General features: G+C 41.1%; 1 protein-coding gene across 1 annotated transcript; it reads right to left on the bottom strand.

Moving 5' to 3' along the window:
• Nucleotides 1-116: 116 nt before the first annotated feature.
• Nucleotides 117-27,452, bottom strand: cers2b (ceramide synthase 2b). The gene is made up of 11 exons (XM_085291995.1): nt 27,016-27,452; nt 13,134-13,307; nt 12,239-12,356; nt 12,014-12,132; nt 7,253-7,310; nt 6,988-7,038; nt 6,155-6,247; nt 4,262-4,390; nt 3,125-3,231; nt 2,859-3,012; nt 117-2,608 (listed from the first exon to the last, which is right to left on the bottom strand). Exons 2-11 carry the CDS (start codon nt 13,304-13,306, stop codon nt 2,453-2,455), a joined length of 1,158 nt encoding a protein of 385 aa, XP_085148121.1. The 5' UTR covers nt 13,307; nt 27,016-27,452; the 3' UTR covers nt 117-2,452.
• Between the last annotated feature and the right edge of the window lie 232 nt (nt 27,453-27,684).

Genomic DNA, 27,684 nt, shown 5'->3' on the forward strand with positions numbered 1-27,684 from the left:
TGTAATTAAAAATGAGTGTGACCCCCTTGTATATATAATATACTCTTATTATAAAAGGACTGATTTACTTAGGATTAGCCGTGATGAATGCGAAAATAACCACAAATTCAACTTGGTTTCATTGTGATTCATGATCTTTGATTTTACCATTAATAACAATACTTAGGCATCATTAAACAAAAAAACAGACAAAAAAATAATAATAACACTGTAATTAGGACACAGCTGTTTCTTCTGTATCACTGGGGAAGAGAGGCTGCTGGTTGGTTGGGGGTTAGTTAAAAAGAACGTGGTAGTGGAATGAGGGTGAGTTTGAAAGGAAGGCATTTTATAAAGAAGAGAAGACGTGAGAGCATGTAGCAGGTTGGATCTATGATGTGAGGTGGAAACAGGAAAGAAAAGGAGAGGGCATGAAGACAAGGAGAGCTTCCCATACATTACAGATAAGGCACTTGACATACAAAGCTTTAGAGCAACAAAACTCTGTAACACTCATTTCATGATTTCATCTAAAAACTAAAACAAAATAAAAGTTTCAAAGAACATACCTGTAAACACATTTAATACCCAGAATGATACTTAAAAAATTTACTCAGATCAACACTTTAAATTTGCAGCCGGGTTAACAATCAGAACCCAGACTATTGGGCAGTGACCTCAGGAAATCTGAAATTGCGAAACCGTCCTGCTCCACTGTACTTAATGAAACTCCAGCATTTCAACAGAGCAACGCCCATTCGCATTGAGTCATCGCTCTTCAGTGGGTGGCATCGTCAATGCAAAACTGCTTGAGCTGAAGAAGAGAGGAAAAAGTTATTTAGCAGTTAGTTCAAGTTTTCTATCGGAGTTTATATTCATTTCTGGCTCTTTTATAGCCTAAACACCAAAGAACTGTTGAACTCTGGAGATGACTCTACTGGAAGCAGGAATTGTACAAAGTGAGCCTTAGTGGATTAGGAATGAACAGAAGTTAAAAGGGGACATATTATGCTCTTTTCCAGCACCATATTTTTATTCTTGGGACTCTGCTAGAGGAGCTTTGCATGATTCACAGTTCAGAATAATCATGGGTTATCTTGAAAGAAGCGGTTTTAGCTCCCTGCCAGGTCCCTTTGAAGCATGGTTTATAGTACTGCGCTGAATCTCCACTGCAGCGGGTGATGCTCGCGTTCATACTCGGGCACTGTCACTGTCAACATGAGTAAAACCGAGCTAATAAATCTGGCACAATACTAGATATTTGTAATAGTATAAGGGACAAGCTAGATACAATTAAGGCCTATTAGATGCTGTTCAACTAATGCTTTATCCTTGTGCTAACAGCATGCTAAGTTTACACTGCGTATCACTGCCAAACAGATGTGTTGCAGTTTCTGAGGTTTTTGGCTAGGTCACACTTTTAACACAGTGCCATAAATCAGGTATGAGCCAGCTTTCTTCTGATTGGCTGCCTCTTGTAAACAAAAGATTTTAACACTAAGTGGGTAGAGCTGTGTGCCCAAGATTACCATATTAGGGATAGCCTCTCTTTGTGACATCACACAGATGCAGGGGTAGAAAAAACTACCTGAAATAGAGCATTTAGAGTAACGCAAAGTCTGAGCTTTTGGCTCACAGGGAATGCCTGCACATGCACAGACCTCATTATCTGAAACTTGTTTAATGTTTAATGTGAACATCCATTATTAAAAGTTTATGACAGAAAATATGGACCAGCACGATAGGCCCCCCCTTTAAAAAAAAATCTTGCTGATTACTAAACTCAAACCAGAACACTTTACAAATGGCACAAACCACACCGGAGAGCAGAGGAGCACAGTCCTACTGCAGGTTATTACTTTATATGAGAGACTCTGTACTTTTGTGCAAAGACATTGCAATAGCTGAACGGATAGTTGCATAGACAGAAACCTAGGGGAAATAAATGCCCTATTGTGTCACCTTCACATAACCCACTTTCAGTTGTTTTGTTCTGTTAGTAAAAAGCAAACAAAGAATAAAGCAACTCAATTTCAAAGCAGAAGGCTTTAAAATGGCTTTTTCGTAGCCGTCAGCTGGCTCTAAGGCACACAGTCAGAACATGAAAGCTAAAGTAGAAGCAGCATCACCTCCTCCGCCCCCTCATCTGTCTTCTCCAAACTTTGCTCTTCTCCATTTTTTCTTCCCCGTCTCATTGAAAACGTTTGGGACTAACATCAAACAAAAGGCAGTGATACATTTTTTTCCTCTGATGACAAAGCGAAGAGCCGTGCCACTTAATGTAGTGTATGTCATCTGCTGGATCTCTGTGCCCTCTAAAAAAACATGAATGTGTGTTGTGTAAAAGTAACAGTGCCAAATTTCCTCAGATACCCGCTGTTCTGGGTTTTAGGGAATCACTGGTCCCTCCCTCCTGCTCCTCTACTGAGGGATATAAGTCCTTCTCATGTTTCTCCATCCCGTGACTTTAATTTCACTGCCTCTTGCGGTGGTTGTTGTTGTGGACTGTGTGACCATTCTGCACCGGGCCATTTTTCTTCATATGCTTTTTCTCTCCTGCCTCCTCGTCGCCCTCCTCTTCTGATTCGTCTGTTTCATCTTTGTCGCTTCTTTCATCATCCACTTTTTCCTGAAGAACACGAGGAAAAGCTCATGAAAATATATAAACATCATCATTAATCGGGGAGACCTCCTGCTCATGCTCTCTTGGAGCTCTGCAGAGTGTCAGAACAAACTCAGACTTTCAAACGCCTTATTCATTTTTGATTTGCAGCTTTTCAGAAGAGAGTATGTGCAAATTTGACTCACAGAAATAAATGTTTTGCAGCATTATTTAGTTTTTCCTGTTTGACCTAATTGATCTCTTTTGGTTTGCTTACATTGTTGGTGAGGAATCGGATTGCTATGCGTATAATGAGAATGGCCCAGAAGATATGTAGACACTGCAGAGTCATCAGCAGCCCATTGAAAAAGTAGTAGCCGAAGAATGGCTTATAGATGGTGACTGGATACACCCACGTGCAGTAAATAATCCTGCAAGAGAAACGGCGAGGATTAAGGAGAGTGAAGCACGACAAACAGTGGTATACTGCAGCAGTCAAAATGACTGTCTCAAATCTGTGTATATGTATGTGTGTGTGCTTACCAGAAGGGGAAGATAACAAGGCGGGTGACAATGAAGACTGCAGCAAATACAATGAAAATGTAGTTACAGGCATTTCTCCACCCAGCATAGTTGAACATCTTTGCAGACTGTTAGTGGAAAAGATAAAAATAAATTATCAAAAGGGGAAAGTTTCTGGGGGAAAAAAAGCATTTAAACTTCATTCATAGCTTTTTCTGTTTGTAAATGGGTCCTCTTGGGCTTGACTGCATGAATGACCTGCATGTAATAAAACCAAAGAGTATTCGTGGTATAAAGGAGGAACTTAGCCAATGCATCTGTAAAAGATTCAGAGGCTAAAGTGAAAGCGCTTTAAACACGCATTCTCTTTAAAGGCCAGCAGGGGGCGATCCTGTGATTACAAAAAGACTTCTGGTCTTCAGATTTCTTCCTCTGTGACCTCAGTGACACTTTTCTGGTGGTTTTATGGTCTCGGCCAGTAACTTCAAACCATGCTGAATAAAGCATGAAGTTCATTTTATAAATTATGTGTCAGATTATTGGCTAATGATTTGTGTGCTTTGTCCCCCATTTTCACAGTAAGCTCCACCCCTCGCTCGTTGTGTCTGGCAAACACTCAGATAAAATCTTCCTAACTTTTAACTGGACTTTGCTAACAGTGGGTGACTTCATGGCATCTATGTTCACCACTTATACAGTCTTTGGCAAAGAGTCAGTATCACATTCCTGCTATTTATGGTCCTTTGACAAACTAAAATACATTTAATGCTTAAGGGAATGACCCGAATAAAAAAACAGAAAAAGAAAAAAAAGCAACAGGTTACAAATATTTCTATTACCTGATAAAAACCATGCTAATTAATGAAAGTCTAAAGTGTTTATATCCCACAAATAATACTTAAATTGCACTTTCCTCCACAGGGGGCAGTATGTGATCAGTGTAAAAACATCAGAATACTCAAAGGCCAAAACATCCTGCTTAGTGGTGGTAGGGATAAATGACATCAGTGCAAACTGTGCAACATTCAAACACAGTTCTCACACCTCACGGAGTAAAATATCTCCAGGATGACAGGATGTAAATATATGTCGAGCTACAGGTTAGTTGATTTTGGGCACGTGCTTTCCATCAGTGTATAAAATGAGGTGAGGCTTTACCTCGAGGAGGTAATCGGAGGAGTCGTGCACCAGCATGATGAGAGTTCCACAACGGATGTAGTTAACACACCAGGAGAAGCTGATGAGGAGGATTGTTGCTACATGGTGAACTATCTGCTCCTTGAAGTCCTGGAGAGGGGGAGATAGATGGTGGTGGTGGTGGGGGGGTAAAGATGCTTTTGAATTAATGCCGTGTACATGAAACAGAACACATATATATATATAACCGTGCACTATTTTTTAACCAGGTACATGAGAATGCAAGTACATCCAGCTTAACATTATCTGGGTTAGACTTTGTGCTGCTGAAACACACTGTGAAAGAGTTTGGCAAAAGTTTTTACCCCACTGTGCTCAGCTGACCAGGCTGAGCAAAGTCCAAGCCAAACACACTCAAAGGCGCACAACACACACGCACACATGTCACACAAAGGCACACTGAAACACACACACACGTGTCACAGCAGCCTAATGTCCACTCACAGTCCATGCCAGATGTGAAACTGATCAGAGAAGAGTGACGAAAGACTCTTTGTCAGCCTTGTGTGCAGAATTATGATGCTATATCCACACAGATTCAATAGTGGCTGTGTCTGCACAAATGACATACTCATTTTGCATGCCCCCTCTCCTTGAACCACCACCTTATCATGGTAAAGGGGTTTGTCTGCCCTAATAATCCTAAATGCCACGTTGTCAAAATTTGTCCCCAGTAGGGTCTGCCAAGGCAAATTGGTTCTAGGTGAAAGTTCAGGCCAAGTGTGATTCACAAGACGCTTATGGAGCCACATTACCTCACCTGCATTGGGGTTACTGGAGCCCCGGAGGCAGGACTGGTCGATGGGCTCACCCTTAGCCCTTAGATCATAGGGCTTAGCTGGGTTCAGTATGACTTAGTCTCATGGACCACGGGATGAGATTCTCTCTGAGTTTCTCAAGGTTCTAACTGTTGTGGAAATGTTGTCGCTGATACGTCTCTGCACTGTATGGAAGTTGGGGACATTGATTTGGGACTGTCTTACTGTCTTACCCCCTCTTTAAGAAGGGGGACTGGAGAGTGTTCCAACTTCAGGGGAGTCACACTCCACTAAACTAACAGACTAACTGACAGAGGAGAGTCTGTCTGTCAGTCAACCTTAGGATTCTGGAGGAATGTTTGAGCGTGAGTGTGAAGCATATGGGATGAGAATTAGCACTTCAAAGTCTGATGTGTTCCCAAAGTTCTCAATTGGAAAAGCGTGGAGCACCCACTCCAGGACAGGACTGAGTTATTGCCTCAGATAGAGGAGTTTAAGTGTATCAGGGTCTTGTTCACAAGTGAGGGAAGAGTGGTGCAGGAGATTGCAGTGATGTGCGAATGCTGTACACAGCAGAAGGAGCTGAACATGAACACGAAGCTGTGTATTTACTAGTCAGTCACCAATGGTCACGACCTCTGGGTAGTGACCAAAATAATGAGAATGAGCTCCCTCCGAAGGGTGGCTGGGCTCTCCCTTAAAGGTAGGGTAAGGAGCTCAAAGAACAGTCACTACTCCCCCATACTGAAAAGCGCCAGTTGAGGTGGTTCCATCTGAATAGGATACCTCCTGGGCACCATCTATGTGAGGTATTCTGGTCATGTCCCACCTGGAGGGGGCTCCAGGGCAAACCTTGGCTCGCTTAGCAATGTCTTTGTGCTCCACTGGAAGAACTGGAGGAGGTGGCTGGGGGGCAAACGGTCTGGATATCTCTGCTTAGGCTGCTGACTCTGTCATCCAGACTGGACAAGCAGCAAAAAATTGATGGATGAATGGTTGGGAGGAAAGACAAATGTCTTTTCCTCCTTTTCCTGTTCAAATCCTTTGTACTCCTAAATAAAGAAAATCTTTGTGTTCTTGAGATAAATTCACTTACTTTGCGTTTGACATCAGAGGCGACGCTGAAGAGTAGAGATCCATAGAAACCCAGTTCAATCATATAGTACCAATATTGGGACGGCAAGAGAGTCTGAAGGGGAGGATACAGATCGTTAATTTTAAAGTCAATATAACAGTTTGTGCAAATCACTACTGGGAAGTGGGGCTGTACTTTTTCCTATATTACAGATTAACCTTCTAAATGTTCTCTGATGAAATTGATTTTGGTGTAAATTTAAAAATGACTAATGTCTGGTTTAACTTCAGAGAGTGCCAGTTAACACATCCAAGCTGCATGATTGTCACAGCAACTGTGTGAAGATATTATGTCAATATAGACCAAAATCTCTGAGGAATGCCTCCAGCATCTTGGTGAATTCAGGCTAAGAAAAATTAAGGCAATTCTAAAGACAAAAGAGGCTCCAATCCAGTATCAGCTGAATCTATATGTGTCACGCATCCCAACCGAGGGAGTATAGTTTACTAAACCAAAATAAAAAGCCTGAGGATCTTTTGGCACAGATATTCACAGAGTCTGGGATCGTCAGTGAGACTGTGAGAGAAGTGTTTATGTTAAAACACCTGCTTTAAAGTCCTTAAATCTGACCTTGACAAATGTCACCCATTAAAGACACTAAAACTAACACTATAACTAATCAAATCTAAAGTGAAACCGAAACGAAGAAAAGCCACTCTAGACATGTTGCTTCCATCATTTCAGGACAGGCAGGGAGAAACTTTATTACCTTCCAGGACCTTTTTGTTCTGGAGCTTAATTTAATGAACAGATACGCAGTGCATTTATTGTACTTAGTGATTCTAGAGACGTACCAGCACAGGAAAGTCTTGCCACATCTCCTTCAGGTCATACAGCCAAGGTTTCTGGAAGGACATGCAGGATGGGAATGAGACAGCAAAACACGACAGGTGTATTTATAACAACTGACTCAGCACAAGGATGAGTCAATGCTTCCCCCTCTGACAGCGCGAGAGGTGAGGTTATCACGGCAAAGGAAAAGGCTGGACAGGTCATGAATATACATAAAAGCATGAGAGGAGGAAGAGGAGTGGTCGAGGTTAACATGGCAGTACTCACATCGATGAGGGCGGCCAGGCCAGCAATGAAAGCAAGAAGGTAAAAGGTAAATCTCCAACTGCAAGAGAACACACACACATACAAACACACTTTCTACTCAGTCAATGAGGAAAGACAGTAGGCACATTTTCTACCAGCAGACACATAAATGCATCTCACTCACACACACACAAATTCTCGCTTACAGTCACAAACACACAAGTTAAAGAGAGATGCCAGGCTGCGTGAACTGCCTGGAAAATCTGCTGATAATGTCAAACACAACACACACACGCGGGAACACACAAATGCACACACAGAGACACAGACACAGTCAAATATGTGATAACAGACAATGAGAGCCACTAGACAACACCCTGTACTGGAGACAGTGATAAGTCATTGTCACTGCTCATACAGGTGTAATGAGAAGACGCTACAGAAAACGCTGCAGCAGAGACACAGATACAGAGAAGGAGTGGGAGTGTGGGAGATACCCCAGTGGGGGGAATAAGGGAGAGATACAGAAAGCCTGTTGTGTGCACATCCACAATACATCGATTCACAAGAAAAATGCCTTTACGCTGTAGCCCGCATAGTGAAAGACACACCATGACCAGAGAGCGACAAGCATGCAGTCACATGCACGCCTGCACACACCCACACATACACACCCACACATCACATATGCACACACATCACTGTAAATTGGCTGAAATAATGTAAATGCTTGGCCCATACCTGACAATAAATATTATTTGCTTTATTTGTTTGGTTTTTGTAGTTATTTTTCCCATCATGTGTACCAGGAAAACAAAATCACTTCAAAAGCTATTTTAAGCTATTTTTGAGCATTTAGCCCACTTAAAGCTGTTGTGACACACACAAATTCAGCATCACATCACAGTTACTAATCGAATTTGTGTTACAAAAGCTCTTTAATGATGTGTGTGATAGGCAGACACAAAGAAAAAAAAATCATAAAACATGCTGTTTTCTGCACTTCCACTTACAGTGGGGCAAAAAAGTATTTAGTCAGCCACCGATTGTGCAAGTTCCCCCACTTAAAATGATGACAGAGGTCAGTAATTTGCACCAGAGGTACACTTCAACTGTGAGAGACAGAATGTGAAAAAAAAAATCCATGAATCCACATGGTAGGATTTGTAAAGAATTTATTCGTAAATCAGGGTGGAAAATAAGTATTTGGTCAATAACAAAAATACAACTCAATACTTTGTAACATAACCTTTGTTGGCAATAACAGAGGTCAAAGGTTTACTATAGGTCTTTACCAGGTTTGCACACACAGTATCTGGTATTTTGGCCCATTCCTCCATGCAGATCTTCTCGAGAGCAGTGATGTTTTGGGGCTGTCGCCGAGCAACACGGACTTTCAACTCCCGCCACAGATTTTCTATGGGGTTGAGGTCTGGAGACTGGCTAGGCCACTCCAGGACTTTCAAATGCTTCTTACGGAGCCACTCCTTTGTTGCCCGGGCGGTGTGTTTTGGATCATTGTCATGTTGGAAGACCCAGCCTCGTTTCATCTTCAAAGTTCTCACTGATGGAAGGAGGTTCTGGCTCAAAATCTCACGATACATGGCCCCATTCATTCTGTCCTTAACACGGATCAGTCGTCCTGTCCCCTTGGCAGAAAAACAGCCCCATAGCATGATGTTTCCACCCCCATGCTTCACAGTAGGTATGGTGTTCTTGGGATGCAACTCAGTATTCTTCTTCCTCCAAACACGACGAGTTGAGTTTATACCAAAAAGTTCTACTTTGGTTTCATCTGACCACATGACATTCTCCCAATCCTCTGCTGTATCATCCATGTGCTCTCTGGCAAACTTCAGACGGGCCTGGACATGCACTGGCTTCAGCAGCGGAACACGTCTGGCACTGCGGGATTTGATTCCTTGCCGTTGTAGTGTGTTACTGATGGTGACCTTTGTTACTTTGGTCCCAGCTCTCTGCAGGTCATTCACCAGGTCCCCCCGTGTGGTTCTGGGATCTTTGCTCACCGTTCTCATGATCATTTTGACCCCACGGGATGAGATCTTGCGTGGAGCCCCAGATGGAGGGAGATTATCAGTGGTCTTGTATGTCTTCCATTTTCTGATGATTGCTCCCACAGTTGATTTTTTCACACCAAGCTGCTTGCCTATTGCAGATTCACTCTTCCCAGTCTGGTGCAGGTCTACAATACTTTTCCTGGTGTCCTTCGAAAGCTCTTTGGTCTTGGCCATGGCGGAGTTTGGAGTCTGACTGTTTGAGGCTGTGGACAGGTGTCTTTTATACAGATGATGAGTTCAAACAGGTGCCATTCATACAGGTAACGAGTGGGGGACAGAAAAGCTTCTTACAGAAGACGTTACAGGTCTGTGAGAGCCAGAGATTTTCCTTGTTTGAGGTGACCAAATACTTATTTTCCACCCTAATTTACAAATAAATTCTTTACAAATCCTACCATGTGAATTCATGGATTTTTTTTTCACATTCTGTCTCTCACAGTTGAAGTGTACCTCTGGTGCAAATTACTGACCTCTGTCATCATTTTAAGTGGGGGAACTTGCACAATCAGTGGCTGACTAAATACTTTTTTGCCCCACTGTAAATCAGATCACTTCAGTTCATGTGAAGGGAGGTGGGATACAGAAAACTATTATTTTCATTTTTCTGGCACCAAAGGACAAAAATGTGCCGCTAAAGTGTAAAGCACAGCCGGCCCAGAAACAACTGCTCTTAAAGTGACATCAACTCCTGAAAACATGTGCAATAAGCTAAACCAAAGCTAAAGCGGCAAAGAAAGAGTGAGGTTAAAGCTGAGTGTATGGTGACTCCAGCCAAGCAGCCAAAGCCTGATTTTGAACAAGTAACAAAAATGCTGATGAGCAGTCAGGCTTAAAGCACTGCAGACTCCATTTCCAGCGGCTTCAGGCAGGTGTTCTATTGTTTCTTTGAGCTAATACTTAAACAGTAAAATACAGATCATGCGTGTGACTTCATTAAAGATTTGAGTGGAAGAGACTTTGACTACAGCTTAAGCTTTATGTTGCTAACGCATGACGTACGGCTAAGTAATGCAAATGTAATGAAACAAATGAGTTTCTTCAGGGAACAAACAGGTTCAACTTCAACCCATCCGAATACTTGGCAAACATATCGGTTAGGGCTGTTCGATATAACGATATATATCGCATGACGATATAAAAACGTCTATCGTTTCATTTTACGCTGTCGTTTGTTTCGTGGTGTCGCAAAATAAACTGTTTACGCCAATATTTTTTCATCGTTTTGATGGTCACTGTAGTGGCTATATTAATTTCTTAAAGTTCTCTCTTTCTCTTATATTTTATATAATCACACTACTGACGGACAAGCGCCTGTTTTTATGCGTTGTGGTTAGCAACAACGACGGTAACACCATCGCGTGTCCGCTTGTTTATGTTCCACATAAACCTTTCACAATAAAGCTCAAGATCCTGTTGAGACTTTTCAAAATAAACTGAATCACGTGAAAGAGCAGATTATTTACGGATGAGAATTTAAAAAAAGAGCCGCCAGGTGCCAAAAAATAAACGTTAGAACAGGCTTTTCCCAGCAGCACGCCGTGTAATAAATACTCATAAAGAAAACGGCAGCGGCAACTTATGTCTAAAAATGTATAGTTTCATGCATCGGTTAAAACACTCGACTCCAGCTACATGACGCGCAGCTGGAAACACTTCACGCAACACGAGCTTCCCGAGATTCACAGAATTTACAGAAAATGTTACATTTTTGTGATTTATATTGTTATCTGGACGATAGAATTCTTATATCGGGATATGAGATTTTGGTCATATCGCACAGCCCTAATATTGGAGCCTCCTGATTTTACACTTACAGTTTTGTAATTTTCATATTTATCAGCAACATCTCTGCAGGAAGTGCCATCATTAATGTCATTTATGTCTTTACCAAGAACTGACGGAAATAAAGGGTGTGAGAGAACCGGGTTTGAAAAGGGTTTCCAGGGTGAGCGTGCACTGAAAAATGTCATGTCTTTTGAGCTTTGTAGGAAAAAACAAAGCTGTAATACTTCCCCTACAACTCCATCTCATGAGTGATGCAATCAGAGGCTCCAGAGAAGCTACAGAGACCCTGTGGTGGGTACAAACTGTATTTCTGTCTCACTCTTTATTACAGTGACTTTTTCATCCACTGTACACAGCGTGTCCACCGTTTTCTGGGTAAAAATGGTAAACTGATCTTTTGAGTTAAAAGCTTTCACAGATCTGCATCAAACATAAACAACACCCAAGCCAACAGATCATGAAAGACTTACAAACAGGACACATGGGATAATATAACCATAGGATTTCTCTGCATCCATATCAGTGGACAGTATATCTGCATGCTGTCAGTACTAGTATCGGTATCATGTTATCTGCTGTCTATTGTACTGTACGTATCTGTGAATCCTGTCAGCTGGTAGTAGCTGGCCTCAATAGCCTTGTAATCAGGCTGTTGGTTTAACTCGGCTTCTGTTACAGTAAATGTTGGCTTACAAATAAAAATAACCAACAGTGGTGACAGAGCCCCAGCTGCAAAGGCCCTGTGCTAATAAGCATGGTTGGATGTGTGAGTGTGTGCGTGTGGAGAGCAGGGGCAACATTGCAATGAGTGCAGAAATAGAGGGCTACGTTTGCCCTCAGAAATGTGCTCATATTGCCAGAGGAACACTCTCTGGACTCTACAGCAGTCATATATGTTTAGAAGAGCACGGATGCATACCTGGCCTCGCGAAACTTTTTGAGCAGACTCGGTCTGTCCTGGTTCCTTCGTCTCCTGAACCATCGCTGCACTTGTCTTTCTGAGTAGCCAGTCTTCTTGCAAAGACTTGCTACTGAAGACTGAGAACAGCACAAAGAGGTCAGATTTGATTATTTTCCCAGTGATTCAGTCGAGAGCTGCATTAGAGCCTTTGTGATGTTGCAATAGAAGGCCAGAGGTATCTACCTGTGTGGGGTTTTTGGTAATGTTACAGTAGTAGGACTCCAGTGTGGGGTTGTGTGGGACCTTGAGCCGCACCGTGTCTTCAACCCCGAGCAGCGAGGCCAGAGGCGTGGCCACCATCCTGCAATTGTGACATGTTGGGATTAAAAAACAGTGACAAAGAAAGGAAGCATAGGTGTGATTATTAAATATTATATAATCCGATATTCAAGCTATTATATACACACACACACACACATATATATATATATATATATATGGGGCAGGGATAGCTCAGTAGGTAAAGTGGTCGCCCCATGATCGGAAGGTCGGCGGTTCGAATCCACTTAACGGCTACCCTGAGGTACCCCTGAGCAAGGTACCGTCCCTACGTCCCTACACACTGCTCCCCGGGCGCCTGCTTAGTGGGCTGCCCACTGCTTCACAGAGTGAATGGGTCAAATGCAGAGAAAAACAAGTAATTTCCCCATGGGGATCAATAAAGTATCCATTATTATTATATATATATATTTTTTAAATGTGTTGTCTTGATTACACTGTTTCTTTTATTGTATATTCTGACAGTTCTGTGGCTGAATAGGAGGTAGACATGAAAAACAATGAGGAACAGAGTCTCCTGGCATTAGCAGGGAAACACAGATGAACGCTGATTAGCTCCTGGAAACAGGAACGCTGTTTGCACACTTATGTGGAAAACAATAACAGCTGAAGAAACAATGGGAATTTATTCATCATAGATCTGGGCACAACAAAAGAAGGATTAAGTAACTACCGAGGGGAAAAAAGCATAAACTAACTGAATACAAAGTCAGGAGAGATTAAAGACATAAAGAAATGCATAAACGCATTAAAGGTAAATGTCTGAGATAGAATAAGACAGAGTGAAAAATGGATCGACCTTTCAAAGATCTGACGGATAATGAGGAATATGAGGGCAATGGGCAGCGCCACCCACAAGTCGCGGGCCTTGGCGTACACTCGTCCATCCCGATCCTCCAGGTCAGCCCAGCCCAGGCCCTCCGGAAACCACCGCCGCTCCTGCCAGAACCACTCACTGAGCTCCGACAACATCCTGAAGCACACGGACACAAACGGAGTCAACACTTTCAAACAGCGTGTAACCCAAGCTACAATACAATAGCTATCATTTAGACCCGCAAACCCTAAAGTTTGTTGGTGTAAAAATAGGTGAAGAAAAGACAGCTGGATGGTTGCTAAAACTCGCAGGTCACACCTATATTTTTGAAATAATATCCCATCACAATCCTGGTGGAAATCTATTTGAAGAGAAGCTGCTGGGCAGTGGAGCCAGTTTTAACCACGGCTCCTACAGTATGTTCAATGTAGGGCTGGGCCATATCATACCGTTCACGGTAATACCGGTATAATGTTGGGCAACAATAAGAAAATGAAATATCGCGATAGAATATGGGCATGCGCAGTGCCTTTGTTTTCATACACACATGGTGGAAAAAGCATGGCGGCGACACAGAATGAGAAGGGCGAAAGTGGATCGTTGAATGAAACGGATGAATCAGAATTGGTTTGTAAAAATGCTGCAACTACAGTGGTGTGGAACTGGTTTGGCTTTCGTCCGTCAGATACACAACAAAGCACTATTTTTGGTAGAGCATGCTAGCGGGCCGTCGTTATTACCGTGTTTTTCGGAAAATACGGCACACTTAAAATCAATCCTTTGATTTTTCTGAAAATCGACAGTGCCCCTTATAATCCCGTGCGCCTTATGTATGAATTCTGGTTGTGTTTACTGACCTCGAAATGATTTTATGTACACGGCACTCGAAAATCTGTCAAATGTTTTAGTGGGACTTTGCTAAGCTACGAACCCGCACCGCTTGATGGATTGTCGGAGCATTACGGCTATCGTAGGCAGGCGCCTCGCGGAGTGATACGTACTGTGCTTCAACATAATATTACCGTATTGTGTGTGTATAACCTCTTTTTAAGTTTTGTGGATATTATACATGGTTATGCTGAGGATATGTCGGCCAATTTCCACTGGAAATGGTTAAACTGTCAGCAAGGAATTTGCATTTGCACTGTTAAATTTTTATATAACTGTAATGCACATAAAAAACAGCTGCTTGTTTAAGTGAAAATACATTGATGGGGTTTCTTGCACTAATAAAGTTGTGGAGTTGTAAAGTATTTTGTCTAGTGTCAATTATATCGTCAGTTATATCGTTATTGTAAATTTTCAAATGTATATCGTGATAAATATTTTTGGTCATATCGCCCTGCTCTAGTTCAATGCGTTACTCTAAAGAAAACAGCCCAGTGAAAAAAGAGAATACAACCGAATGTAGACATGACGCTGGCTGAGAAAACAACAGGTTGTTTACAGTGTTTGTGCGTATTTGTTTCCATGAGCCGAACAGAAAAACTTTTAGGAGGTTTGCTTTATCAGAATGTTACCACTTAAAGATGTTCTGACTGAGGATATGACCATCTTACAAAAAATATTTAACATGTTAGGAGCAAGCTGCAGCTTCAGCTGAGCTTTCATGATTTTATTTTTATCAATTATCTTTTAAACTAAAATCCCTTTAAAAGTAATTTGGTTTAAGATGTAAAAAAACAACAACCCAAACGGACCCAACAGAGACTAAAGGAGCATGCTGCTACTTCTGTTGCTCATTTAAAAGTAAATACGTTTTCTAAAAATATGCCTTTCTGAGTCATTTTGAAGGAAATATCTGCTGATGTGGGAGATTCCCTCATGAACAGCTGCAGTAGAGTAATTTCTGCACATTTTACTAATAAATTTGTTACGTTAAAATATGATCACTTCTCTATTATTAAAGTTCCAAGAGCTTTAATAACAGAGCATTTCTCCTATATCTCACTACTAGTGAGAGTAGGAATGTTGATCTTTCATAAATGAGCATCTCTTTCAAGTACAGTGATATTGTTCTTCCTAAAATCTGTATCCATAAGCAGGGATGAGCAAGCAAAGAGGTAAACTCTGAATAACTGAGCTAAAAAGTTTTGTAATTTTTCATCATTTTTAATTTTTATTTCATTTTGAATCTTTCTTTGTTTCTTCCAGTTTAGTTTGAGTCAGTTTCGAGAGTGGGTTTATTTGTCTCAGTTCAGTTTTTACTGTTTCAAAAAGTTTCGTTTTTATTAGTTCCACTGTTACTTCTAGTCTTTTTTAATTATTGTTATATGGGTGGCAATTATCAGGGGCCTGCCAATCAGAAGTTAGGTGGCTTGATTCCTCCAATCTGCACTGTGAAGTATCCTCAGGTAGATGCTTAACCCCTGATGCACCTATCAGAGTTTGAGTGGGAATTTTAAGGGCATTACACACCGAGTGTTGTAAAAAAGCGACATGAAAATCAGAATTTCCCAGGTTTGAACTTATCGTGTAACAAATTTACAAACCGAACATGCTGTGTTTTTGTGGAAAATGTTGACATCAAGCGATGATGAGCTGGTGGTGCGGCTGCTTTTGTACATATTTCAGGATGTCAGCGGCATTTTGAGCTCTTGCTGGGGTCTCCTCCCAGCCTGACATGTCTGAATCATGTCATCAACAAGGCATTCTAGTTAGAGATTGTGAATATCACCTCAACTTGCTCCTTTCAGTGTGAAGGAGCAACACCTCTACTCCAACCCATCCTCAATGGCCAAGCACCTCACCCGTAACTAACATAAAATTAAAGTGCTATTAGAACACTTACATTATCTTACATCAGTGAAAACATGTCTGAGTTGCAGGACTCTCATTTCTTAGTATAATGCTGGCTCTTAATGATTTGGGGGTGTTTTTTCTTGTTTTCCCTTGAGGATGTCATGGGCTGGACTGAGATGGTTTGTGAGCCTCTCCCAGCCCTCAGGCCATATTTTGCCCTTATGTGGTCTATAGACTGGCTATACACGCACCCACTATACATCCCTGGCTATGTATATAGGAGGACAACTGTAATCGGATACATAATTTGGAGAATTGGATGATTTCCCCCTATGCGGAAGCCTTCCTGTGTGTTTCTTACCATGCATATAACAGAGCAAATACAACATGCATAGAAGTCAAGAGGCCCTCACAGGAGAGGAAAAGGCAGAGCAACAACTAAGCAAATCTCTCCCTCCACATGTGCTTAGTCGAGGGCAGCACTTTCTCCTCAGACAGTACATAGCTGAATATTTCTGATGCAAAGTTCAGGGAGTGGCAGAAAGAGAGAGTGTAAAGAGGTTTGAATGAATATCTGTGGGACGTGAGTCATGAGTCAGTCGTAAGTGCTGAGCAGCGGGGGCGCCCCAAAGCACTCTATCTCCGGTGTCCCCCTGCAGATCTACAGTAACTCCCCTCCCAACAACTGCAGCTGTGAATGCCAAAACCTCGTAACCACTTCATCCCCACTCCCATCCCCACCCTGCTGCTCCCAGCCAGTTATTTGAAAAGGATTCCCTCCTTAGCTTAGAGAGCCAAAACCATGTGTAATACCTCCTTGTCATGACTATCTTTAAAATTTACAGCCTAAACCCTACTTAGCCATTAATTTTGATAGAGTTTTACAGAAAGAGAAGCAGAAGCAGTAAAACAACTGTGCGGTTCATAAATTTTTTAGCATGTCCTTATCTGTGTTTGGAGCTGTGTTTGGTTTTAACGTTTCTGATAAGAGCTCACATGAAATACTTTAATATCAGAGCAGAAAAAGAGTTTCTCTGAGAAATAAATAAGCGCCTTTTCTTTAAGTTACACCCTTATAATGTGGAAAACACCCATTAAATGGATACAAAGGGGACATCTAAACATTACTTGTTTCTCCTGACCAACAGATGGAAACTGGAAAGTATGCAGTTTTTCTATTACTGATTATCTATTATTAATCCAGCATTTGTCATATAAAGAAGAAGTGTACTGTTTGACTGATCTCCTTCCTCTACTGGCCTTTTATTGGTGTACTGAACTCATCAGACTGATTAGAAGTTGTTTACATATTTAAACACGTGAAAGATTCCTAGTTTGACCCCAGGAGGAGACACAAATCGATTTGTAATTGGGATCGAAATAAACACACTGGAAGCGATTTGCTCGAAGCTGCTAGCTTGTCGTCAACGGACAGCCAAACCTCTGGTTGCCCAGGTAACACTCTAATATAGGGGTGTCAAACATAAAGCCCAGAATTGAGTCGGCAAAGACGCCAAATCCGCCCACTTGACAGGTTTGGAAAATGTGGGCACATATTTTCCACTTTCACTGATCTGACCCACTTAAGAAAGTGGGCAGTATGTGGCCCTTGATGTAGAATGACTTTCACGTATTTAATGAGCAGATCATATGCCAATCAACAGTATTCTTTGCTTTCATTGGTAGTTACCTCTGTTGCTCACCTGCAGGTATTTCTCCCATAGTCACAGGCTTTAGGAGCAGCCAAAAGTAGCAGCTGATAAGCTCATAATTATTCCACTTAATCACACAGACTTTGGGAAAATGAAAAACCACTACAGTTATAATTTCAGCTATTATCAATTACTAAAACAAACATTGTGCCACTTTCTGTGTTGCAAGACTCCTTCTCCTTTTTTTTTGCTATTCAGCACATCCTTTCCCTTTCCTGTTGCCCCTCAATAAAACTCCAGATTCACTCCCAGACAGACCGCGGGAGTTTTAGCTCAGTTAATTATTAATTTATTCAGTTTTTCCATTTGGATTATAATTAAGTTCAAGTCTTCTCTTAAATAAAGACAAGTTTCTTTAGTTTCATGATTCCACAATTTTCCTGATTATTTAGATTTTTTCATCTGCAACAGAAAAGCCATAAATGATCTTTTATGTTTAACTTCATAACTAGTTCAAGAAATTCAGCTTCACTTCATGTAAACTGCAGCTCACTGACACTGTTGGCTACGTCTCATGGTTGAGTGCTTCAGTTATTTTCCTCATCATGTCGTGTTAGTCATGGCCCCAGTTTCCTGTTGCAGGAGCACGGCTGACTGAGCATTGGGCTGCCCCTTCTCGCACCCCACCACCCCCCTTCTTTTAACACAGGTAGTGGTGGATGGGAAGGGTGACATATTTTTCCTGGTCACTTTGCCAGCTCTTCCACTTCGGTAGCCCTACATCTCACTTCTCCCAGAGTGCGCTGCCAGATCTTAAGAGCTTCGCTGAGCAGGGTTTTTGCATGCATGTCCGACTCCATTATATAAAAACAACAACAACAACAACAACAACAACAACGGTGTAATCTCATTGAAATCCGATAACTAAATGAGCTTCTGAGCATCACTACGGATGGCCAAAAGAGCAGAGGGCACTTATTCCCCTGTATAAATATGTGATTTCCTATAATTAAAAATGACTAAACACTGTTTATGAGTGTGTCCGCTGTGATTAGTTCACCAAACACATACACACAAAAGCAAACAAAGGGGGGAACAAAGTTCTTTTAATTTCTCATTATTGTAGCAGTATGTGGTGAGTTCAGCTTAGGATCCCAGAGGGTATTTTTAGGGTGACTTGTTGAGTTCATGCAGTGAATTCAGCATGTTAAAGCACTTTCCCCCCCACAGCTTTCCTAACCCTTCATGCTATTGGCTCACTGGGTCACATGATCAGACTCTGACCATTTTAATGGTCCAATAAAAATAAAGGAAGCCTCTGGCAGGGGAGGGAAAAGGAAGTTGTCTGTGTATGTCCCTTTCCTTCTGTTTTTCTGACAATGAATGTACAGTACAAGCATGTTTGGTGATTATCAACAGCTCTCTCAGTTCACCAGCTGTCACTGCTGTTTCTTTTTATATTTTCCTGGATCCTGGGTTTTCAAACAAGTGATGTAGTTTCTCAGAAATTTTAGCAAAAACCTACACAGACACTCACTGGTTCCTGGTACAGAGTACAGGAAAGTTTGGGGAATGTAAACATGCTGCCACCACACAAAGGAAGCACTCCAGATTTCCCATTCATCTCCACAGATTAAGAACATCTCATGGAGATTTACAGTCAGCCTTTTCTGGATGGTGGAGGGCTGAGTCAGCCAGAGGAACATAAGTCACAAGACAGTAGTGATGTGCTCTAACTGTGAGTCACTTGTACCAAGCCACCTATGATTGTACAACCATTCATTTACTCATATCCATCCACACATGACACATTCAACAGCAAATGAAAATCCAAAATCAAATTTAAAAGTCTTGAATAATCAGGCCTCCTCTTATCTTAAAGACCTCATAGTATCGTATCACCCCATTAAAGCACTTCAGTCTCAGACAGTTCTTGGAGTATTTAAAAGTAGAATGGGAGGCAGAGCCTTCAGCTTTCAGGTCTTCCTCCCCTCACCCCACACCTGTCGTGGCAGATGGTCGCCCCTCCCTGAGCTCGGTTTTACCGGAGGTTTCTTCCTGTTAAAAGGGGGGTTTTCCTTCCCACTGTTTCCTTCCCCCACTGCTCTTGGGGGGATTTAACAAAATAAAGCACATTGAGGCAACTGTTGTTGGGATTTGGCACTATATAAATAAAACTAAGCCTTTAACTATGAAGTGAATGAATGGATCACTCACACGATAAGCTATAAAAACTACTATTGGAAACCAGAAAGAATGGTACACTGAAGGTAATTCTAGCAAAATTGAAAAGACTGGAGTTCTGCTGTTGGACATTTTTTTAAACATGGGTTGTTCTGAAAAGCTAAACTAAATTCAAGTGTGGTACTTAACAGGATGTCACTGTTGTAAAAAGGCAGTTTGTGAAATTTCTTCCTTCCTAGATTTTCCACCAGTAGCTGTAAATAGTTTTATTGAAAAGTGGAAGTGTTTAGTAACTACAGGAATTCAACCACAAAGTGGAAGACCACATAAAGTTACAGAGAGGGGTCGCCAAGTGAGTAAAAATCACTAACAAACTGCAGACTCAATAACTGTGGAATTGAAACCTCCACTGACATTAACATCAGCACAAAAACTGAACGCCAGGAGCTTCAAGACATGGGTTTCCCTGGCTAAGCAGCTCCTGTCGCTGTAATGTGTTGGTGGCCCAGTACTTTTGCCCATATAGTATATTTTAAATATTATATATCTTTAAAAAAAAGTGGCTGTTTTTATTTTAAACAACCATATGGAAGTTTAAAAAAAAAAGGATGAAATAGTAGCTTATCTATAATACGTTGCTGATCAAAGTATCACCAGTTCATCTATATTTATATACAGCATACTGCAGTACACAATTCATTCCAACATACTTTAAAGTTTAGCATGTATTTTTTCCTGGTATTACTCACACAAATACTGTGTTTTTGTAAAAGGAAACACACAAGGATTCACTAAATAAATCTTTTTCGCAGGATTAGTTTTAAACTTTTTTAACATAAAAATGTTAGAAATTTGTAATTAGAATATAAACAGGTTATACAATATCTATCACTGATAAACAAAACAGTTTACGTATGATAAAGTAATAACGTGTAAAATATAAACTATCCCACTCATTAGTTGATAAAAAAACCTTGGTCACTTCATAGTTAAAGGCTCATAAACTGCTGGGCCTGGTGATTTATTACAACTGGTTTGATAAGGATATTGAGTTACATCTCAGTCACTTGGCACTAAGTGTTTGCTCAATGCTTATTCTCTGTTTAAGTTATTTAATGAATTTCCTAAATTTAGACTGCTGTAAATCTGATATTGACTTTACACTGAAGATCTATCCATGTATATATGTAGATGGACAGATGGATGAAGTTACATTTTTATCATAATCGCATGATACGTCATCATTGGTGGGGACGGTGTTAAGCCATATTGAAAAAATTATCTCTACAGATATTGAGGAAAACATCATCTATGATTTTAAGGGTCTGATATAGGCAAAAGGTCCCGAGTCTGTCACAGTTCACGCATGCAGTCAACTAATAACAAAGCTCACATTGATGTGTTTGGATTTTCGGAAGAAAACCACACAGCCACAAAGAAATCCTGCAAACTCAACCCAGAAAGGTCAGCAGGTCTGAACCCAGAACCTTCTTGCTGTGAAGAAACACTGCTCACCACTGCACCTCTGTCCTGCCCTTTGGCATAGTCACAACATCTAATCTAATTATCTTCTATTTCTGGGCACAACGTTTTTTCATCTATATGGTGTTTTAAGTACTGATTCGAGTTCATACACACATAATTTATACTCACCACTCTTAATTATTAATTGATTGATGATTTTATTATTGTGCTATGCATAATTTACATTTGTCCATTCCCAACAGGTTTATAAGCCACCAAGAACAAATAACCAGAACCAGGGAAGCCTCGTCACTTACAAGTACTGGAGAAATAATCGGACCTGACGTCTTTTCTGACCTTTGGAAACAAAGCTTTGGCAAGAAGACTTAAAAGGGCAGAAAAGTCCACATTTTGAGCCCTGCACATGACAGATTTCTAGGTTAAGGAATTAAAAACCACTTGGTTATGTTCTACCAGCAAAACTACTTGGTTAGGTTTAGGAAAAAAATAGTGGTTCAGGATAAAATGCAAAGGCTGGCACCTTTTTTAAAACTCAGTTTTCTTTGCTGTCAAGGGGACACATAACCTGCTAGACAGTGTGGACAGCATAGATGCTGCGGACATATTAAAATACATTAATTGCAAAGGCATACTGTCATATAAACACGAGACAGTTTGTGTTTTGTTATGAGACCAGAGTAGATTATCAGGCCACATAATCTGCTGGGCTGATAATCAGGCAAACCCTAATATCAACCCCTAATTGTAGCGCAGTGTTGGATTCATACAATTTTTTTGCAACTCAAACTCTTCAAATACTTTCATTTCAGCCGTGGACTAAATACAGTATGTCAAGCCTCCCTATATACACTGTTTATGTGTTATGGTCCAGGTCACAGCTACGGATTAGGAATCGCAGTACAAACCATGAAAACCTGAATGCACACATTGTGGGATGAAGTGGCAGTTCAGGAGGCTGACATGCTTTCTGCACATGGTTCATTAGCTGTAACTCAGGTCATGCTTTGGATATTCTGGGCCAGAGAGTTTTCAGGGTGAGTCATACACATTGTTCACATTTTACACATCCTTACACTGGATAAAAAAATAGCTTTTTAAAATAGATATTTTTATTAGACGTAGCAAATAAAGAAACACAAAAAAGCATAAATGTGAATTATATCTTTTACGTGTAAGAAAATGCGAAATCATCCTAAAACAGACGGACAGCTCAACGTTTCATCACTGTCACGCAGTCTGTGTGTTAGATAGAGATCACAAGTCGCTCGGTTTTAGTACCACCGACACTGATCTGTGACACTGATGAATTATTGATGAGACCGTTCAATCAGGCAGCAGACTGATTTGAACAGGCTTGTTCAGGTGGTGTGGGGACATCGTCATACTGATTTTCTTCTCCTCACAGTTCAATTCGGCCCCTTTGAGCAAGCACAGCGCTCTCGCTGAGGCCAAGCGGTTTGCCCTCTGGACATATAGGACGCTCAAAAACAGACAACAGAATTACTGATTACTCATTGAACAGTTTGGAAGAAGAAGAGGTAATCATTGACAGCTGACAGCTGTTATCTGTCCAGGTTAGGCTGAGGTTAATGAAAAACTGCATTGTCTTTTATTTTCTCTGCTGTTGGACTTCTGTGATGTTTAACTTGGATGGATGCAAAAATTCAGTCTGTAAGAGCAGCACAGCAGTTATTAATTGGATGACTGATTAATCATTTAAATTAACTGCTGCGTGAAATCCTTCAAAAAAGTTACAGATGGTCATCAACCAACAGTGTGGCACAGGCTAGAAGCAGCCTATCTAAAGCAGCGCTTATGGTCACAGTAATTGTGACATCATCATAACCCGGAAGGGGGGCTGGCATAGCTCTATGTTGGTTCTACACAGAAATTTGCAGACCCTATCTACATGCTTTGCACCTAGTCTGAGGGCTACTCTTGCTTGGTCATGTTTGTGGTGTTGTTGTTCCTTTAGTTTAGCTCCTCCCACTAAGGAGATAATAGACAAAGATCTTCTTTATGGGGAAGCGAAACCAGGCATTAAAAATAATGAAAACTGTCCAGTGCGGCCACTGTTTGTGGTACTCATGCTGCTTTTTTGATCTTTGATGGTGTTTCTCCCTCTTCCTAGTGAACTCCACTGTCACTCCTTTTCCTTTACAAGCCCACTTTTTCAACCAATCAGCATTTCATCTACGCACAATGTCAATCCTGAAAGACTAGGCACAGTTTTTTTTTTAGAGGACTGCATGGAAGCAAATCATCAGAGTCAATCCTTTACTCAGCATATCCTAATGGCAGCGCAAATAGACACAAATGCAATAGCTGGGAGTCATGTCACTCCCAAGTTGAGTGCCTTCCAACTAATAAAATCAGAAAAGTAAATTGATTATTAGTGTAAATTAGTGTAAACACTGATAAGTGTAAATGGTAAATGGACTGATTCTTATATAGCACTTTTCTACTCTCCCAGAGCACTCAAAGCACTTTATATAACATGCCACATTCACCAATTCACACAAGCACTTTCTCCTATGCTTTGTAAGTGCTTTCTACCTCACACACATTCATACTCCAATGAATGCACTGGAGAGCAACTTGGGGTTAGTGGGTTACTATCTTGCCCAAGAATATTTGGCATGCACATTGGGGGAGCCGGGGATCGAACCACGAACCTTCCGATCAGTAGATGACCCTAAACGAAATTAAATGTGTGTAATTAAATCTTCCAAAAAAATTTAATCATTCTCATAAACTTAGAATTAATCCATTAAAAATACACAGAAGCAGATACCGTTTTGTGGAAGCGGCCATGTTACCCTTCCGTCTCAAATACATTGGCTGTGATGGACATCGCTGCTCCGCCCAATCACATTTTATGCATATAGCTAGAGATCATCCCCATATATACCATAGACAGCGGAGAAAAGAACTAGACAACGTGCATATGACCAGAATGATATAAAAGTGGCTGATTTCACAGTGTTCATCAGAGTGGCAAACTGGGGCAAGAAACTGTGTCTGTGGCAGCTGGTTTTAGTAAACACCACTCCGTAGCACCTGCATGAAGGCAGCAGTTTGAACAATCTATGTTATATATATATATATATATATATATATATATATATATATATATATATATATATATATATATATATATATATCGCCCACCCAGGGACGCCATGAAGGTAACGGTGGTCCCCGTGGTAATCGGAGCACTAGGTGCAGTGACTCCCAAGCTAGGCGAGTGGCTCCAGCAGATCCCGGGAACAACATCGGAGATCTCTGTCCAGAAGAGCGCAGTCCTGGGATCAGCTAAGATACTGCGCAGGACCCTCAAGCTCCCAGGCCTCTGGTAGAGGACCCGAGCTTGAAGGATAAACCGCCCGCAGGGGCGTGATGGGTGTTTTTTTTTTTTATATATATATATATATATGTATATGTTAAGTTAGTTTATGTATAGATTAGACATACAGCCACCCTCCCATCTCGAGACAACTGACAATGAGCCGGCTAAACAAGAACAACAACAGCTGGTTATAAGTTAATGTTATGCCAGCTACTGTTAGGCTCAAATGTCATAAAAATGAAACTTTCTCTTTAATAAACACTTTGATTACATTCTCACATCATAAGAGTTAGTCACGTAGTGTCCAACAATGAGCTACTTCGAAGAAAGTTTCACTAACACCGGCTAACAGCAGCTAACAGACACGGAGGCTTCAGAAAAGTTCAGGATAATGCAACAGCTCATCTCAGTATCGCTATCATTAGATACAAGTAAGCTTCACTGACTCGTTGACTATTGGACTCCTTTCACAAATTTTTTACAGCCTCCTCCAGAGTAAACACAAGAGGAGACACAAGGGGACACAAGCTGAGGTAAACAGCAGACTAACAGCCTATACTAACTACAGATAGTCAGTGGCCAGAGATATTTGTCCTACCTTACCAAGATTTATCAACATGAATTGGAAGTTGTTGGAAAAAATAACGTAGTTGACTGCAATCTGCAATCTACTGACATCTAGTGGAGAGATTTTACACACTGTAACTCTAAAAACACTGCTGCAGCATGTTCAGACATAGAGCCTTCTCAATGTTCTGCATACAGCTTTTTTAGCGAGTCACAAATACACAACAGCTGCCACACTGTTTTAAAGCTTTACAGTTTTTTTTACTGCTTACAGTCACTGATCTTGGATTGTTAAGTCGGGCTTGTTGGAGCTGCTCTGGAATGCACTATTGTGCTGGTGTGCACACCAGCCAAAACACTAGTTAGCAGTAGGGTTTCTCTCTTCAAACTGATCTTTCAGACCATCAAAAAGAAATGACAGTGAAAGAATAAGTAGTTAGAAATACATAGGAAGAAACAACAATATCAAACCATCTAGTTCCAGTTTTAGGGAGTTAAATGTCAGGTTATAGCATAGGTTATGGTGTAGATTTAACGTAGAAGTGCAAATCCCACTTAATGGTCCCTTTTGGACCACTATTCATTTTATTTTCACTGCACGGGAGTAAAAGTCTGTAAAGTTAAAAGTACTTCTATCCCCTCATAAGGTGACAGAACTGTAAATGTAGTGTCTATTTAAAGTACCACTGAGTGCACATCTTCTCAACACGTTATAGTTACACGATAGCACAGTCAAAAAGATGTTTGCCTTGGCAACAGGCAGCACCTGTAGCTGCTGTCCCTTAAATACATACACCTAAATAAGCAGTAAACACAAGAGGTGCCAGCTGGTAGCCGGAGCTGCAAACATAAAACAATAGTGGCTCCTACAGTGAAGCCATATATATACACTATGGTGGTTAACTAAACAAGAACTGAATATGAGAAGACTTTAATGACATCTCATTCTATCAACGGTTTGTTTTGTTAATAAAATGCTAATTAAATGTAAAAAACAATTTAGCAAGAAACAAAATATTATATTATCTGGCCATTAAAGCATATAGTAAAGTGGGGGTTTCTGTTTATACAGTATCTTTCAACTTATTAAATGTGGGTCTATATTGGCTAAGTGCTAAAAACATCTCCAGAGTGGACTTCTTTACATTAAATGGAAAATGTTGTACAAATTGGTTTTATTGGTCTGACTCACATATGGCACTCCTCTAATTAACCTACTTCTTGGATATTATAACTGTGACAATATATTATACATACTTGCCTGCTGTCACGTATTTACACGTCTGAGTATGAAAGAGTCATTGTGGTAACATCAACAAAACAAACAATTATTTCCCGTACGGCAGCTACAGCTGCCTCCTCTCATTCTAAAGCTTTAGTATTTATGTTTACTTAGCATTCTGCAGATTTGCTTTAATGTAGCTACTGCAAAGTGAACCACATTAAAGACTGCCTGAAGGAGAGGGTGAAACGGAGATTATTAAACATAGAAAAAACGATATATATTATTTAAAACTATATTTGTATAGTGGGGCTGTGACTTGTGTGTGTGTGTGTGTGTTAGTTACAGTGATAATGTGGCTAGTTAGCAAACTTTAGCGATCCACCGTTCAAGCGCCAGACTGCCCTCGTGTCATCATATTACACAGCCACTGGCAGGAATAATCAACCATCACATATGAACCCAGCTTACGCCGCGTTTTTATTCTCTTTCTTTTGTTAAGAGACCGAAAGCGGCCTGTTATTTTTAATTGCCCGATTCCTGCATGAGTGCGTAATGACGTCTGAGGTGAGCGAAGATGCGGAGCGTGCGTCTCCCGCAAACACTCAGGCGCACAAAACGACCAACGTCTACCACCCGACATGAAAGTGAAACGGTACTTACTTTGGTGTCCTTCTCGCGCCGTGAAGAAGAAGAAAAAATCTTCTTTCCACCAAAAATTGTCAGTTGTTTTTTGTCTTTTTCTCCTGGTCCCGCGTAGCTCACTGGAAAAAAAAAAGCTAACGGTCCCGTTGAGTGTGCCCAGCCCGCTGGTTGTGCTCAGAAGGGCGCAGCTTACTGATTTTTACATGTTTCCATTGGGAACAATGTGCGAAAAAAGGGAAGGAAAGGGGAGCTACAGATGGGGGAGAATGTGTGAGATGCTGCAATGCGATATCGGCGGCTTTTCTCCCAGCAGTGTTCAGGTAGTTTTTTTCCCCCCTCCCTCGTCGTGTCCCAGCTAATCCCCCCTCGTGTGTCCTGGGAGTCGACGGGGGTCTTTGTGGCCGGACAGAGGATGGGGTCGGGCCGGCAGGAGAGCGGACTGAGAGGCGCAGACAGAGAGGGAGGAGTGAGGGAATAACGGAGAGGGAGGGACGCAGATGACGTCCAAGCACATGAGAGAGCATTTGGCTCATACACACTCACACACACATCCGCGTTTTGTTTCTGCTCGGAATAAGTTTTACACCCAAATCTTTGTATCCGAAACAGCCGTGTTAATCCAAAGTGTCTGATATTTGTTTTTGGTTTTTTATCTAAAAAGCTATAGTTTTGTTTTTTTTTTACATT

Source organism: Mchenga conophoros, linkage group LG11 (assembly GCF_057382185.1).
Source record: "Mchenga conophoros isolate Kocher_MC1m ecotype Shallow Benthic linkage group LG11, M_conophoros_male_GT1.1, whole genome shotgun sequence".
NCBI classification, from domain to species: domain Eukaryota; kingdom Metazoa; phylum Chordata; class Actinopteri; order Cichliformes; family Cichlidae; genus Mchenga; species Mchenga conophoros.

What these genes read in the sequence shown, in the direction of transcription:
- cers2b (XM_085291995.1), bottom strand. Translation starts at nt 13,306, where the DNA reads ATGTTGTCGGAGCTCAGTGAGTGGTTCTGGCAGGAGCGGCGGTGGTTT. An exon ending in AAAAAGTTTCGCGAGGCCAG is followed by an intron (nt 7,311 to 12,013) that starts GTATGCATCCGT and finishes GTTCTCTTGCAG; the next exon opens with TTGGAGATTTACCTTTTACC. An exon ending in CCTCTGATGTCAAACGCAAA is followed by an intron (nt 4,391 to 6,154) that starts GTAAGTGAATTT and finishes CCCCCTCTCCAG; the next exon opens with GACTTCAAGGAGCAGATAGT.